At 37.2% G+C, this 18,651-nt stretch overlaps 1 protein-coding gene across 1 annotated transcript; it reads right to left on the bottom strand.

The window, feature by feature from the left end:
* Positions 1-16,282: 16,282 nt before the first annotated feature.
* On the bottom strand, positions 16,283-17,554 carry LOC147405947 (uncharacterized). Its single transcript, XM_086432456.1, has 2 exons — positions 17,483-17,554; positions 16,283-16,786 (listed from the first exon to the last, which is right to left on the bottom strand). Exons 1-2 carry the CDS (start codon positions 17,552-17,554, stop codon positions 16,283-16,285), a joined length of 576 nt encoding a protein of 191 aa, XP_086288582.1.
* Positions 17,555-18,651: the final 1,097 nt, after the last annotated feature.

Here is an 18,651-nt window from a genome sequence, read left to right as displayed (position 1 = left end):
CACATATGAAGTCTTGTTAGCCTCGTGCCAGAGCATATCTATTAGTTTAGTGGCATTTTTGTAATAAAAAAGTATGATCGGCCTTTACTTTTGATGTTTCCTTCTGGAAACATAGGAAAAACTTAATGCACTCTTTGTAGGAAGGGTGTCTTTATGCCCAATTCCCGGCCTACACCCACGTTGATCTTGAGCCTTTACCCAAGCTACGTGGCGTCCTTCATACACTAGATTACCGGTTGCTTGTAACACACCTTATTTACTTTTGTAATGTGTTACTTCGTGTAATTGCATACTATATCAATAAAGTTGCTTCCAGGCTTTGCCTCGTGTTGTCCCCGTTCTCTTGTATTGCTAGCTACGTTTGTATGTGTGAGCTATTTGACGAGCTTGCTTGTGGGCTATCACCCCAAGCACCATACGACCTCGTTTTGAAAGAACACGGTCGTGAGAATTGATATCAGAGCCCAGCTCTTCCCCAGCTTTATTTAGTTTATGTGAACAATGGCAAGAGGAGAGAAAAGAGACCAACCCTTTTTAGCTCTACCACCCCTACGTACCAACAAGGAACGTATATAGCTACTCGAAGTTCAGATGGCCCACCTATTAGGCCTCGTTGATGGTACTGCTCAACTAGGTGATTGTCAGGACACGTTGGATAACGAATCTGTGACCTCAGCACTAAATTGATTGACTTCGAAGAAGATACTTGAGGATGCTTAACACACCTACAGGAACAGATCATGGAGCTCATTACCAAATTAGATCTCCTAGTAAGAGTCGTTGGTAACAAATAACCTACTAGTGGTGAAGCTCATCCCTCGTGCATGCGAGTCCTCAAGCCATACACCTTTAGTGGTGCTCATGATGCGAAAGAGCTCAAAAATTTTCTATTCGGTATGGAACAGTACTTCTATGTTACTCGCCTAGATTCAAAAGAGGTGAAGATCACGACGGTCTCCATGTATCTAACAGGTGATGCCAAACTATGATGGCATGCCAAGTACTCTGAGATAGAAAATGACCAATGTTCCATTGATACATGGGATGACCTCAAACAAAAGCTCAAAAATCAGTTCCCACCAGAGAATGTGGAGTTCATTGTCCATAGAAAATTGAGGCAACTCCACCAGACAGGTATCGACACGATTACGTCAAGCAGTTTTCCATCTTATTGATATTCATGACATGTTCAACTATTTTCATTCCTAGAAGGGCTTAAGTCTTGGGTTCAAATTGAACTTCAAAGATAACATGTGGAAGATCTTACGTTTCCTATTGCTGCAGCCGAGCGGTTGACTGATTATACTCTCATGGATGAGGGTAAAAATAAGGTACACCCTTAATCGAAGGAGTACTCCTCGTAGCGTGAGCACACTTAAGAGTCTTCTAAAGGTAGACATGGAGGACCTAGACCCAATTTTAGCCAAGGATCCCAAGAGGATTCCTCCCATTCAAATAACACATGTGCCTTACTTAAAAATCACCACAACAAGTTTAAATGCATTTTGTATGGTGGTCCTCATAGAAGAATTGTAGAATTGTAAGTCTCTAATTAAGAGCTTGGCAAATATATATAATAATGAAAAAGGTGAATGGACAAAAATGCCCTTACATAGGTGAATGGACATAAATGTCCTTACAAAGAAAAAGAAACATAGAAATAACAAAATTAGACTACTACTATCTACTATTTTCCAATACTGCCCCTCAAGCTGGAACAAATATATCAACTAAACCCAACTTGATAAGATGAGAGTTAGAGATAGAAGAACCAACAGACTTTGTAAACATGTCGGTGAGTTGATCTGAAGAAGATACAAAGACTGTCTGAAGGGCACCAGATCGAACTTTCTCCCTAAGAAAGTGAACATCGACCTCTATATATTTAGTTTGTTTATGAAGAACTGAGTCAGAAGCAAGCATGACAGCAGACTTGTTGTCGCAGAAGAATGAGGAAGAACCAGAAAAAGGAAATCCCAATTCTGTTAGTAAAGATCGAAGCCAGAGAAGCTCATATGTCCCAAGAGCCAAAGCACGATACTCAGCTTCAGCAGAAGAACAAGAGACCACACTATGTTTTTTACTTTTCCATGAGATAAGGTTATTTCCATGGAATGTACAGAAACCAGAGGTAGATCTCCTATCTGTAAGAGAGTCCGCATAATCAGCATCAGTGAAACATGACAAATGTGGTTGAGCAATGGATGAATAGAAAAGCCCAAGGCCAGGACGTGACTTTAAGTAGCGAAAAATACGATGAACGACCTTAAGGTGAGATGTATGTGGAGCATGCATAAACTGACTAACTACACTAACCGCAAATGTCAAATCCAGTCTAGTATTAGTCAAATAAATCAGACGACCTACAAGTCTCTAATAAGAAGTCTGATCAGATAATAGATCACCAGATTCGATATGAAGTCGATGATTCTGATCCATAGGAGAAGAGGCAGGACGACAACCAAGCATACTGGTATCCTGAAGAAAGTCCAATGTGTATTTGTGCTGAGATAGTGAAATACCTTGTCGAGAGCGAGCTACTTCTATCCCCAAGAAGTACTTGAGAGGACCCAAGTCCTTAACCTTAAAACACGACCCAATATCATCTTCACCCTGTCAATCTACTGGGCATCATCTCTTGTCAAGATAATATCATCTACATATACTAGAACAATGGCACATCGACCATCCAATCCTCGATGAACAAAACAAGTATGATCTGAGTGGCATCTGGTAAACTCCATAGACAAAATAACTTCTGAAAAATGCTGAAACCAAGCTCGCGGGGACTATTTCAGACCATACAAAGATTTGAGAAGGCGGCATACCTTCCCACAATATTCCCTCTAAAGACGAAACCCAGGAGGGGGGTCCATATATATAACTTCAGTCAAATCACCATTTAAGAAAACGTTCGTCACATCGAGTTGATGAAAAGGCCATGAGTGACAAGCAGCTAAAGAGATAAGAAGACGAACAGTGGAAAGTTTGGCAATATGAGCAAATGTGGCACCAAAATCCTTTCCTGAAGTTTGCGTAAACCCCTTAGCAACTAGTCGTGCCTTATACTGATCAACAGTGCCATCTACGAGGTATTTCACCGTAAATACCCATTTACAACCAACGGTTCGCTCCCCAGATGGAAGGGTAACAAGTTCTCAGGTATTATTTTTCTACAAAGCATCCATCTCAACAGTCATAGCTCTAGTCCACTGAGGATCTTGCAAAGCTTCTGATACAGACCGATGAACTCGAATATGATCAATAAGAGCAAGGTAGGCCTGATAAGAAGGAGAAAGATCCTGATAGGAGACAAACTGGACAATGGGATGATCAGTAACACACCCTCGTTTACCTTTGCGAAGAGCAATAGGTAAGTGAGAGTCAGAAACAAAAGGAATAAGAGCAGGTATAGGTGTAAGAGTAGGAGATGATATACTTGAGTCCAAGGAGGAGGTTGGCAAAGGTGGAGATGGACGAGGACGACGAGTGTAGACCTGAAACTCTGACGGAGGTGAAGGAAAGATCGGAGAGGGTAGCACTATAGGTGATGGGTCTTGCGAAGAAAAAAGTTCTTGCAAAGTAAAAGTAGTACGAAAATATGGACTATTTTCAAAGAATGTAACATCAAGAGAATGTATGACACGATGAGAAACCAGATCATAACACCGATACCCCTTGGACATAGTAGAATAATCCAAGAAGATGGATCGAATGACTTTATCATCTAATTTAGTACGAGTGGGAGTCCTATCTTGAACAAAGTATGTGCACCCAAAGACTCTAGGAGTAATAGGGAAGAAAGTGCGGTCGGGTTGAAGAACATGAAGATGTACCTATCCTTCTAAGGTGCGACTCGGAACGCGGTTAATAAGAAAAATCGCAGTTAGAACTGCCATATTCCAATATGCCTTAGGAACATGTATGCCTCAAAGAAGACACCTGACTGTATTCATGAGATGACGATTCTTACGTTCTGCCACCCCATTCTGCTCAGGAGTGTATGGACATGTCAACTGATGGAGCATACCATTCTCATGAAGATGGGAATGAATCCCATCCGAAATATATTCCCCCCATTATCTGACCTGAGAGATTTAACAGTGATGTTGTATTAAGTTTGAATCATCTTAAGAAAATTAACAAAAATAGGAAGCACCTCAGAACGAGAACGCATTAAATAAACCCAAGTGCACTGATAATAATCATCTATAAATGTAACATAGTATCTATGACCATTAAATGCAGTAACATGGGAAGGCCCTCAAACATCAGAATGAACTAAATCAAATATTGCATTAAACTGATGCATACGAGGAATATACGAGGTACGAATGTGTTTAGAGAGTTCACACACAAAACAATTAAATTTGTGCCTACTACAATAAGTTTTTAAAGTAGGAAATAAAGAACACAAGTGCTAAAAATTAGCATGTCCTAAGCGAGCATGCCATAAATCTAAAGACTGAGATGAAAAAGTGTGGCTTCTAGACGATAGAAGCACAGAAGTTGGAGCCGCAATCGATTGAGAGCCAAATATGTAAAAGCCATCATTCTCATACCCCTTGTCAAAAATCCTCCTCGAAGTCAGGTCCTGAAAAATACAGTGAGTAAGAAAAAATGTTACAGAACAATTTAAAGATTTAGTAATGCTACTTACAGATAAAAGGTTAAGAGATAGGTGAGGGACATGAAGCACAGAGTCAAGAGAAAAATTATGCGATAATGAGATAGTATCCTTGTTGTGGATAGGTGTGAGGGACCCATCAGCAAGACGAACCTCCCTATGAGTAGTAGGGAAAATAGAGGATGTAAAATGACTAGACTCACCAGTCATGTGATCAGAGGCGCCAGAATCAATTACCCATGTCAGTGGAGTAGAGCCAGACTGAGTAGCATGAAGTGCAGAGGATGTACCTGGAGGTGTAATAACCAATGCAACAGTCGAGGATGAGGGAGTGTCAGCCTGGATCTGATCCCGTACAATGACTGCAATTTGAGTCTGGAGATGTTGTAAATCGATGGTGTAAAGAGTCGTTTGAGAAACTGATGCAAACTCTACAATAGCAGCACGAGGAGATGGATGTCCCACAGAAGATCTCAAAAGGTGAGGATAAAACTGAAAGCAACGGATCTTCTCATGTCCAACCTTCCCACAATGGCTGCAAGTAAGGCCATTCCCTTTACCACGTCTACGGCCTCCACGGGCTCGACTGCCATGTCCTTGAGTACGAGAATCAGAGAACCTTGAATTGGCTGCTAGGGCCATTTGATTTGTAGTTGGGGTAGAGATAATCCCAGGGATTTGAGCCTGAGAAGAAGCTACACAGCGATGACGCTTATCACTATCAATGGTCGCAAATGTCTCAAATAAAGATGGTAAAGGAGTGGTGTTAAGAATCTGTGTTTGAAGTACTTCAAACTCAGGACGTAGACCCGTGAGGAATTGGTATGTCTGATGTCGACCAATCCACTTAACCATATACCCAACAACTTCTGCAGACAACTCAGCCATAGACTCATAGTGCGAGAGCTCCTCCCAACGAGACTGAAGGAAACCAAAGTAATTTGTCACACTCTGAGTACCTTGGGTAGCTTGAGCAATATCCCGATACAGCTCATAAATCCTCGAGTCATTCATAGCATGCGCATATGTCTGAGTGAGGGCCGACCACAAAGAAGAGACAGTCTCATGGTATATGAACATGGTATAGATGCACTGTTCCATAGAGTTAAATAACCATCCAAGAATGGTACAGTTATCGATTTCTCATTGTTCAAATTTGGGATCAGTGGGGGTGGCTTAGGGATGACCAATCGGATTTACCTCTACTACCCAAATAAAGTCGCACAGACCGAGACCATGACTGAAAGTTACGACTATCTAACAGAGCAGTAGTAATCCGTTGTGCAGAAGAATTTCCCCCAAGAACAGTGTGGGAGTCATTTATCTCGTGAGTATCATGTCATGGTTTATACTAAACAAAAAGTGACGTAACCTGTGGATTGAAGGGAAATCTCGTACAGTCGAAAATAAGGAGGGTCACCTAGGGCTGTCAACGGATAGTTATCCGATCGGATAGTGCTATATCCAAATTCGAATCCGAAAAAATATCGGATATCCGATAATATCCTAACCGATAAAAAATCCTGAACGATCGCCAATCGGAGAAGACTATGGTTATGGCTGGTTCGTCTGCGTTCTAACTGTCGAGAATCAAAGTCAGGAAGTCGTAGTTGCTGTCGTTGATCACACACAGTACTAGTGCTATATTCGAATTCAAATCCATAAAAAAAATATCGGATATCCGATAATATTCGAATCGATATCGTAGGTCTTTAAAGGCACCCTAAGTGTTGTCGCACGCCTCCACAGGCTGCAGTGCAGCTATCGCAGATAAAAAAAGGGACCCAACAGTCCAGCCAATAGGTTAACGATGAACAGAATATGGCATGAAACATAGCGCAGAGAGTTATCGCAGCATGTGATCAAAAAAAGATGAAGGAGATCGAAGGAGAACCAAGAGAGGAATTCTAATGGCTCTGATATCAAGAAGAATTGTAAAATTGTCAAGTCTCTAATTAAGAGCTTGACAAATATATATAATAATAAAAAAGGAGAATGGACAAAAATGCCCTTACATAGGTGAATGGACATAAATGTCCTTACACAGAAAAAAAATATAGAAATAACAAAATTAGACTACTACTATCTACTATTTTTCAATACTCATGAGACATTCAAGTGCCCACAATGAGCCACGTTGAACGTACTATTAGTCTCATAAAGTGACCTTAGTCACGAGAGTACAAGTGAGCGAGATGATGACGGTTCTCTTCATATGAGAGCCTTACATTTGCTGAATGTACTCAAACATACCTCTAAAACTCAGAGCCTTCAACAGAAGGGTCTCATGTATGTGGACATCGAAATTGGTTATAAGAACACCTATACAATGGTTGATGCATGAGGTACACATGGCTTCATTTTCCCTATAGAGGCGAAGTGCCTCAATATTTGGCTCGAGAAAGATTCTAACCGCATGAAAGCTATTAATTCCCAAGCCACTCTTATCCAAGGGTCGGCCAAGACAGTGTCCATCAAGATAGGCATATGGAGGGGTAAGTTTGATTTGCTCGTATTTCTACTCGATGAATTCAGAGTCATTATTGGGATGGACTTCTTACGATAGAACAAGGCTGTTCCAATGTCATTTACCAATGCACTGGACTTGCTAGGTGAATACCTAAACTTCATTTCCGTGTCCACAAGCAACGAAGATGAAAAGATGATCTCAACCCTTCAACTGAAGAAATGAGAGGAAACTTACCTTGCTACCCCATGAGTTGAACCTGATGATCAGGACCATAGTTCAACTTCCATTATGGTTTTACAGGTATTGAAAGAATTTGATGATGCAATGCCAAATGAGTTTCCTACGGCCTTACCTGTACGTAGGGCGATTGACCATCAAATTGAGCTAGTACCTAGCATCACACCTCCTGTGAGGGGGCCTTACAAGATGAGTTCTCCAGAACTAGCTGAGTCACACAAGCAACTTGATGAACTTCTGGAGTCTAGGTTTATCAGACCTTTCAAGGCACCTTATGGGACGCTTATTTGTTCCAGAAGAAGCATGATGGGTAATTGCGATCTTGTGTTGATTATTGAGCGTTGAACAAGTTCACCATTAAAAACAAGTATCCTATCCCACTGATTGCTTCCTTATTTGATTAACTTGGGGTAGTCAAGTACTTTTCGAATATGGATTTGAGATCAGGTTACTATTAAGTTTGGGTTGTAGAAGGAGATGAGCTGAAAACTACTTATTCTACCGGTACGGTGCCTATGAGTTCTTAGTCATGCCCTTCGGCCTAACCAATGCACCTACTACGTTCTACACGTTGATGAACAACATTTCCAGACAGTACCTTGACAAGTTTGTTATGGTATATCTTGATGATATTGTGGTGTATAGCTTCACTCTTGAAGAGCACGTTCAACATTTATGTAAGGTGTTCCAAGTGCTTCACGACCATCAGTTGTATGTCAAGCTAGAAAAGTGCTTATTTACTCATGAATATATTCATATGGATATGGAGAAAGTGTGTGTTATTGATGAATGGAAGACCCCATCAACTATCATAGAACTTAGGTTATTCCTTGGTCTTATGAACTACTATTGACGTTTCGTTCAAGGGTATTCCAAATGTGCCGTACTTCTCACAGACTTGTTGAAGAAAGATCGTACTTGGTCTTGGGAGGACCAGTGCCATGAGGTGTTTGAAGGCCTCAAGCTTGCTGTCATGCAAGATCCGGTCTTAGCTCTACTTGACATCACTAAGCCGTTTGAAGTTCAGACTAATGCATTTGATTTTGCTATGAAGTGTTGTTATAAGATGGGCATCCACTTGCTTATGAAAGTCGTAAGTTCAATATGCCGAAATACGTTATACCGCTCAAAAGAAAGAGTTGTTAGCTATCATCCATTGATTAATACCAACTACATAAATGAAACATAAACATCTAAAGACATGGGGAGGTAAGGAAAAAATATGACGATCATGAGCTAATATAAAAATGGGAGTCTTCATTTGTAATACTTTAGATGGCATGCAATTGATAACATAGGATGCTTCCAACACTGCATTACACCAATGCCACTTTGGAAGATTGTGCTGAAACAACATAGCTCAAACAACTTCCAAGAGATGCTTATTATTCCTTTGAGCTACACCATTTTTGTAATGTTAAAAAAAAATAAAAAAATAAAAAATGTTGACCAAGTCAACTATTGTTGACTCAAGTCAATTTGACTAGTCAAACAACTTTGACTAAGTCAAATTGATTAAGATATTTTTAAGAAATTCTAAAAGAATTAGAATTTTTGTAATATCTAGATATTTAAAATATCTAGATATTTTTTTTTGAAAATATCAAATAAGATATTAGCTGAATTTTTGTTTGATTGTTTCATTTTACACAAAGAAAGAAGAGAAAAGTAAGAGGAAAGAAAGAAAAGAAAGAAGAGAAGGAAAAGAAGGAAAGGAAAAGAAAGAGAAATAAAGAAAAAGGTAGGCCCTTGCAACTATTTATAATAGTTTTAGTAAATATATATATATATAATGTTGATTTTATAGTTGTAAAAATTGGATTTGTTTTGTTTTTAAAAACAATTTTGATTTAGAAATTTTAAAGTTAAAATTATTTTGTAAATTTTTAACAACATGCATATTCTTGATAGATATTTATATTATTGTTTTTATGATTTTAAAGCTTGCTAGTATTTGTTATTTTGTTTAAAAGGAATTATTACATGTTTGTAATTGATTTATACATGTTGTATACATAAATATACATGCTAAAAATAAAATACAGCAACTATGAAAGTTGCTATTTTTTTGTATTAAATTGACAATATATATGCTAGATAGGATATTAAAAAAAATGGTTGCTTTATATATACGTTATACGTGTTTTATACGTACGTTATACGTATTTATACGTGTTAAATATAAAATACAGCAACTATGAAAGTTGTTATTTTTATATAATATTTTACTATATATACTTTAAATGAATGCTCAAAATATTGGTTACTTTATACGTATTTTATAAGTATTTTATTCGTATTTTATACTTGTCAAAAAGAAAATACAACAACTATATAAGTTGCTGTTTTTACACACAATACATATATTTTGTTCACATTTGTTTATAAACATACATGATTTTTAATAAGTTAAACTGGTGGACAGTTTACTTTAATCATTATAGTGATGAATTTCCAAGAAATGTTTCTAATTAAAAAGTTGGGTAGAAAAGTAATTTATAAAAATAAATATGAGAACGAGTTCTCAATTGATTGTTGTGTTTTTAAAATACCCAATTAGTGAGATGCTTCGGCGTATGCCGTATAAGACACGAAAATGAGAGAAAAGATGAAATGATTTTCAGTCATTAGACTGTGTAAGACACGAATGAGTGAAATGCTTCGATTGAGGGTTGTGTAAGACACGAAAGAAAGAAAAAGAAAAGAGATATGAGACTGTACATTTAAGAGTGGATTGGGTATTTAAAACACGTGTATGTTTTACTTTTATTACGTTTTGAAAAGAAAATAAATACTTATACATAGTATTTTAGTGATTTATTAAAGAGATTGTGAAAACCTATAAAGAATAACATGTTGTGACATTTCCGGAATGATGTGTTATTCTAGGATAACAGTTGCGTTGTTTGAGTTCATATGTATTATGGGATGCATAAGAACACAACATCACAACAGGAATCCGAGAGTTTCTTTTCTATCTTTAATGGAGAACAAGATGTCGATAGTTGTATGATTGATAGAGAATATCGAGGATCACATGCACGCCAGATTGGCATAGATGAAGATGGCTAGTTAATAATCATTAATAGTCTAGAGTAGTCAAGAAAGAATGACCTACATGATTTGGCCCGTTTCTTAAGGCCTTGGTCAACGGCCAACTTGAGCCGAAAAACAGTTACCCAAATTATGGCAGAGGCTGGCCATAGAATCAGGAACTAACGGTGGGGTTCCACACTGGTGAAGCATTGGAATAATCGTATTTTGACTGAGATGTTCACATCAGTCGTGACCCTCAACTCTCTATTATAGTACTCTATTATTTGATGTTATATTATGAACAATTGTTTTCTTCAGATTTTTAAGTGTTTTAATTTTCTACTAAGTTTTATGACATCGGAGTTCAATTATTTTTTAATTGTGTTGAATATCAAATATGCATGATTTATGAATTCTTAGAATGTTTAAACTGCATATAGGATGCTGTTATTTAGAATTGTAAGATTCCCTTATTGGGTAACTCACCCCTACGACTTCACAAATTTCAGGCGTACCTGGTTTAGGTGATCCTTCCGAGGAGGCTCAGTGTCAGGGCCTTATAGATGATCAGTCCAAGCTTCCAGGAGTGGAGCATGGGTATTACTAGTAATAAGTCTTAAACTAGAGTTAGGTTTAAGTCTTTAGCTATCGTTTTTGGTTATGTAATTATGAACACTATAGTATGTCATTACTGTTTTATGTATATATGTTAAGTGTTTCTGATGTTTGAGGATACGTGTCGGTTCTGTTGAGCAATGATCAGGTATGACATATAGTTATATTATTTGTCGTTCAAGTTTATGTATTGATTATCATGACATGAGTTTTATATCATGCCTCGGAATTCAACTTGGGAATCATGGGGATTCGGGTTGAGTTTTTGGGGCGTGACAATTTTGTTGTCTAGTAGCTGGATAAGAAGAGTGGTGAATAACACTTGAATCCTCTAGGAAATGTTTAATGACTTTTCAAAGTACTCCCTTGTATTATCATATCGAAAAATCTTAACTTTCTTAACGTCTTATATGTCTAGGTTCATCATTTCTTAGCATCTTATTACTATGTCTACACATACATTCACGCTATACATCTTATACTAGAGTTTGCTCATGTCATTTTGGAGTTGAGTGATAAGAAGATGAAAAACAATAAAATTGGAGGGGTATTATTGAAAAAGGGATAGAAGAGGAAATGCAATAAAGTTGGAGGGGCATTATTGAAAAAGAGGTAGCATAGGAAAGACAAAGGGTTGGAGTGCATTCTTGAAAAGGGAAGTAGTAGATCAAAGACAATAAAATTCAAAAGGTGCTATATATTTTACACTAGATTTACTACAATTTTAGAGTTAAGCAATAAAAGAGGGAACACAACAAAGTTAGAGGGGCATTATTGAAAAAAGAGGAGAAGAGGAAATATAATAAAATTGAAAGGGTATTATTGGAAAAGACGTTAGGAAAGACAAAAAGTTGGATGGTATTCTTAAAAAGAGAAGTTGAAGAGGGGAGACAATAAAGTTCTAAAGGCATTCTTTGAAATGAAGAGAAGAGGGAAGACAATAAAGTTAACAAGTTTTGTTAAAATTCGTAGTAACATTTAATAACCCCTCTTTATGTAAGGGATAAAGGGAGTGGGATCCACCCTTTGTGTTTTATTATATAGATAATATAACAGTAGCTTTACTTTAGCTTAAGTGTTAATAAATTTATGGATGTGTGTATCATACGTATGTGCATACACCTAAGTTTGAGTTTTCAAATGAAACTGACCTTTAGTTTAGTGCATTGGAAATCTTAACAACCACGTGTATGGTTAATGTTTTCTTAGTTATTTCATCAGGATGTGTTTTGCAACCAATACAAATAATTCTTAATTTTTTTATTTTATGGATAAGCTGGACTTGAACCCACGACCCCAATGGTGTTTTGCAATGTGTCAAACTAACCAAGTTATGGGCCTAAGCCCAAATAATTCTCAATTATTATTCTCAAATAGATTAAAAAAGAGGTTTGACAATGCTGTCAGCCACTTTGTTGGTGTTCTACTAATGTGGTCAATGGTTTGGCAAAAACTTAAATATGTTTTCATGAAAACAATCAATTATTTGATTTTGATTTGCTTTAAGAATACATTGTTGGCATCAACTCTCAAGTAAGGAATTATAATTTTGACTTTTTTTAAATTCAAAATTATTTGTCTATTTAATAGGGTACCCATTTTTTCTCATCCTATCTTAATGGGTACGCAATGGGCATTGGGAATCTTTAGGGTAAGTTCTGGTTTCAAGTGTGAAAACCATGAGAAACTAGGGTTTTTTTATTGCAATAATCACTTTATTGTTATGTTACATAAAAATTGAACTATATACAAGAAACATAGAAAATAGGAAACCTACCAACAATAGGATATCTACTAATAATAAGAAATAAGCAAAATAAATAAAAAATAATATAATCTAACATAATCTAACATCCCCCCTCAAACTCACGATGTTATTGCTAGAAGCAGGGAGAGTTTGCCAAAAAAGAAACGAAAACGCGAAATGGAGTGTGTCTTAGTAAATATGTCGGCAATTTGCACGGAAGAAGGAACGAAAGGCAATGTGATGGTGCCAAGTTGAAAATGATGTCGAGCGACATGACAATCAATCTCAATATGTTAGGTCCGCTCATGAAAAATCGAATTACGAGTAATTTGAATAGCCCTCTTAAGGGAGTAGGGTGATGAAGAAAAATACCCATATCTGCAAGCAACCAACGTAACCAAACTATCTGACAAGTAGTAGAAGTCATGGCATGATATTTTTCTTCTGTGGAAGATCTAGAAACAACATCTTTCTTCTTACTCTTCCAAAAAATAAGAGAATCACTAAGAAAAATACAAAAGTTGGTGGTAGACTTGCGATCCGTAGAATTACTAGCCCAATCAGCATTAGAGTACGCACGCAGCTCTAAAGATGAAGTAGATGGAAGTAAAAGACTTGAAACTGAGTGCCCCGAAGATACCTTATAATACGAAGAACATCAGCCCAATGAACTGTAGTAGGTGCAGTAACAAACTGACTAACTACATGAACAACATGTGCAATATCTGGACGAGTGATGGTGAGATAAACCAAGCTGCCAACAATAGTACGATATAAACTAGAATCCGGCAAGGGAGAGCCATCAGATGGAGAGTACCGAGCATTAGTCTCAAGAGGGGTATCAACAACCTTATTATCAGTAAGACGTGCACGCTCAAATATATCAGCAATGTACTTGGACTGGGATAAAATATAACCTTTTGGAGAAGAGGTGACCTCAATGCCCAGAAAATATCGTAGCATGCCCAAATCTTTCATTGCAAAGCAATGAGCTAACTCAGACTTCAAAGATGCAATGCCGTCAACATCATCACCGGTAATAATCATATCATCAACATATAAAGAGAGCAGAATACGACCTGCAACAATACATTTGACAAATAGTGCCGAGTTATGATGACTAGGATGAAAACCAAGTGAAGTAATCACAGTAGAGAACTTCTCAAACCAAGCTCGTGGTGCTTGTTTGAGATCATAAAGGGCTTTTCGGAGCCTACAAACTGTACCAGGTTGGTGAGAAACACCAGGAGGAGGCTCCATGTAAATTTCTTCATGAAGATCATCATTCAAAAGGGCATTTTTAACATCTATTTGAGATATGTGCCATCAACGAATAGAAGCAACTACGATGAGCGTACGAATAGTAGTCATTTTTGCAATAGGCGCGAAAGTTTCCTCATAATCCATGCCATACTCTTGAGAGTAACCTTTAGCAACAAGTCGGGTTTTGTATCTTTCAATAGATCTATCAGATTTAGTTTTGATTTTGTAGACCCAACGAGAACCAATGGCATGTTTTCCTGGTGGTAAAGATACCAAGTCCCAAGTACGAGTCTGATGCAGAGTAGTAAGTTCCTCAGCTATAGCATCCTGTCAAAGTGGGTCACAAACAACCTCTCTATAGAACAAGGGCTCAGAAAGACGATGAATATAAACTAAAAATGAAGCAAAAGAGCTAGAATAACAAGAGTATGAAAATTTTGGTAGCTTAGTAGACTTACGACATGTGTAGACTGGCGAATAGGATGAGGAACTGTAGTCTCAGGAGATGATTGGGCAACCGCAAAAGGAGGAACGGGTGTATCAGGAATCAAAGTACCGAAATCTATTGAGTTGTCAGTGGGAAACCTACAAGATGCATTATCTAAAACTTGAGTAACGGGTGGTACTTCCTCAATGTCAATAGTAAAGGGATCAATGCGAATAAGATCAAGCTTGATCATATTATGAGGACTAACAGGAATAGAAAAGAATGGAATATGCTTAAGAAACACAACATAACGAGAGACATATAACTTTTGACTAACTGGATCAAAACAACGATATCCTTTTTGCCCTACGCCATAGCCCAGAAAGACACACAAAACAAATTGTGAGGACAATTTATTACGCTCGACTTGAGGTCGAAGGACAAAACAGGTAGAACCAAAAACACGCAAAGAAGAGTAATCAAGAGTATATCCATACAACTTCTCAAAGGGTGACAGACCTGAATTGTGTGAGGTTGGAATTCTGTTAATCAAATGAGCAGCAGTAAGAATTGCTTCTCCCCAAAAAATACTAGGAACATCGGCGAACAATAAAAGAGAACGGGCTATTTCAACAAGATGCCTATGTTTTCTTTCTGCAACACCATTCTGTTCGGGGTATCTGTACAAGAAGTTTGATGAAGGGTACCATTGGAAGCAAGCAAATTAAAAAAATCGTTAGAAGTGTATTTTCCTCCCAAATCACAACGAAAACACTTTATGATAACCAAATGTTGAGTTTTTACAAGAGCTCTGAAGTTATTAAAAATAGAAAGATAACCAGAACGACGTTTCATAAGATAAACCCAAGAATAACGAGTGCAGTCATCAATAAACGAAACATAATATCGTGACCCCCCTTTTGTGGTTATAGGGAAAGGTCCCCATACATCAGAATGAACAAGATCAAATGGAGCAAGAGAAAAAGAAAGACTTCTATAAAATGGTATAGCAGAAAATTTTGCTAGTTTGCAACCACTACAATCATAAATATCATAAGTTTTTAAATTTCCTAATGCTTCAGTAGAAGCTAAAAATTGTAAACGAAACGCTAAAACATGACCTAAACGAGAATGCCATAAATAAAAATCAGAAGACGAACGACTCAAACGAAAAGATGATAAATCCACACTTGAAGCTGCAACTTCCGATACTTTGAGCTGATCCAAAACATAGAGTCCCCCTTGCCTATGGCCTGTCCCAATCAGCTTCTGAGATCACGGGTCTTGCACATAACAAGTAGAAGAAGAAAAAGAGACTAAGTATCCCGACTCACATAATTGACTAACAGAAACAAGATTAAAAGTAATATTATGAATGTAATAAACATCCGGAAGAGACAAACAAGATGTAATAATTGAACCAACAACTACTAATGACATAGGAGTGCCATCAGCAGTCACAATAGACACAGACGAATTGAGAGATAAAGAAACAAATGATGACAGATTAGGTGACATATGATGAGAGATGCTAGAGACAAAGATCCACAAGAAGGAAGATATACCTGAAGTACTCGAAGATGACAAACCTACATGAGAAGAAGCAGACATGGCATGTGGTTGTGAGGCAATAAACTGTTGAAACTGCTCAAGCATATACGGATCTAATGATGGTGCAGCCACTGCATTATTATGCTAGGGTGATTGATTACGCTAGGATGGTTGATTACCAAATTGCCATGGAGGAATCTGAGATGGCAGTGGTAGTTGATGAGGTCGTCGTTGTTGTTGTTGTAGTTACTGTTGCTGTTGGGGTTGCAATGATTTGACTTTATTCAACAGTAATGGGCACTGAGCCTTCTAGTGGCCTTTTGTCTTACAGAAAGCACATTCATCATGAGAAACCTTCGAACTCGACCTATTTTGATTCGGGGGTCTTTGAGATGTTGCAAAAATAGATAGAGTAGACATTGGGACAGTCCCTTTGTCTGCTTGAGACTTAAGACGTATCTCCTCAGCTAAAAGTTCATTGACTAACGAATCAACAGAAGGGAGTGGGTTATGATGCAAAATTGTCTCATGTAATCCCTCAAAATCATCACGGAGGGCCATCAGAAATTGTACCAGTCGTTGCTCGTCTCTACGAGCGATGTAAGGTGAGAATGCTCGCAATTCAATGGATTCTGTAAGTGCTAACTGGTCCCATAATTCTGACATGGCCGAATAAAAATCCTGAATACTCATATCCTTCTGCTGAAAAGCACGGATATCTATCTCCAACTGATACTGTCTTGCAAAGTTAGACTGCGTGTATAATCTTGCAAGATGATCCCAAACCTCTTTGGCAGTCTCATACTTTGCCAACTAAGCACCTATAGAGTGCGTAACAGAATTATTGATACAAGTGATGATTTTCGAATTATCAGCTTCCCAAATATCCAACGATTTTATATAATCAGTAGCCTTGTCTGTAGGTTGAATTCTTGTACCCGTAACATAACCCCACATAGATTAGTCCCGCAAAAAATTCTTCATAACATAACTCCAATACGAATAATTTTTTCCATCTAATTGCACACTAATCGATTGGAGAGAATCATTTTTACAATTAGCCATGATGAGAAAAAATAATTAAGAATACTAACAAATAATCACCAAACAATAACGAAATCAAACTAGAATCCAATCAAGACGTGCAGAAGCGAGCGAACGGTAGCGAAAACGATTGTATGAACGCACCAAAAAAAATATTCTTCAACAAAAAATTTCTTCAGAAAAAGTTCGATCCGCGAAAGCTGTGGCTAAGAATAATCGTTCTTCAACAATATGAACAAAATCCATAAGATGGTGGCTCTGATACCATGTGAAAACCAAGAAAAACTAGGATTTCTTATTGCAATAATCACTTTATTGTTATGTTACATAAAAACTGAACTATATATAAGAAACATAGAAAATAGGAAACCTACCAACAATAGCATATCTACTCATAATAAGAAATAAGCAAAATAAATAAAAAATAATATAATCTAACATAATCTAACACCAAGGATTTCATACCAGACTAGGAACACCAAGGTCTTCTTTGGGTTCCAATTCTGGGTATGTAGAACTGAACTGAAAACAACCCATGGACACCCCTACATCTAGGTCATATTTTTGATGTTCAATTGATTCAAGGTTAGATAAGTATTTTCATTTACTTTACATATCAATTTATTTTATTCATTTGAGACAGTTCATGACTTTTCGCAATTTATTTTATTCATCTGAGACAGATCATGAGTTTTCGACTTGAATCGAACCATGTGGACAATCGAGTTTTAAAACTATGGCTGAAAGGCCAATTAACCCAAATGGACCTGTTTGAATAAACAAGGGTTATGGTCTTCATCTTGAGCCCAAAAGTAGCGTCGAACTCTAAAATTTCCAACCCATTAAATGTGGGCTTGGCTAGGTCCTAACGGTACCCTATTTTGCATATGATATATAATTAAAGATATGATTTATAATAATAAGAATAATAAAAAGTTTATTATAAATAGCAAGTTTATAATGATCTCTAACCTTTATTTATTATTTTACTTCATTATTATTATTTTTTTCAATTGGGATGGAGATTGGAGCTGTATTTTGTTGAAAAGAAATATCAAACTATTCTAAATGATAATCCCGAGGGATTGGCTCAATGGCAATTTCTAATTGATAAGCGGTTAATGCCCATAGGTCATGAGTTCGATACTCAATATGAGCATTAATTCCTTAGGGGCCACCTTGCGAGGGCGCACCCTCACTTACCTGGTGCGTGTGATGCGCGGGCGTTGCACGTGCCCTGAGACTAGTCTTTGGATAAGACGATCTGCTGTTTGCAAGGATACCCGGTTATCAAAACAAAAAAAATTCCAAATGATTTTGGAAAGTGAATGAATTTAATTCTTGTTTTGTTTTTTTGGTTTTAAACCTAAAAATCGGCCAGAGTTTAACCTCTAGCCCAAACCTGATGGTCGATGCCTTTCACTTAGAAAATCTATCATCTTCAAGCTGCTAACTTCTAAGGTAAATTATTTTGAACATCTTCAAACAATCATTCAATCTCTTGTGGAAAATCCTTGATTTTTTATCCAAAGTCCATTATTTTACTTGTCCGAAAATCCATTGTTGTTCTTAAGAACTGAAGTTTGACTAAGATAAAATTTTAAGATTGAAGATAATTTACTTTGAAACCCATG

The sequence above is a fragment of the Akebia trifoliata genome, chromosome 3 (assembly GCF_017979445.1).
Source record: "Akebia trifoliata isolate Shusen 1 chromosome 3, ASM1797944v1, whole genome shotgun sequence".
NCBI classification, from domain to species: Eukaryota; Viridiplantae; Streptophyta; class Magnoliopsida; order Ranunculales; family Lardizabalaceae; genus Akebia; species Akebia trifoliata.
This window is presented reverse-complemented; position numbering and strand designations above follow the sequence as displayed.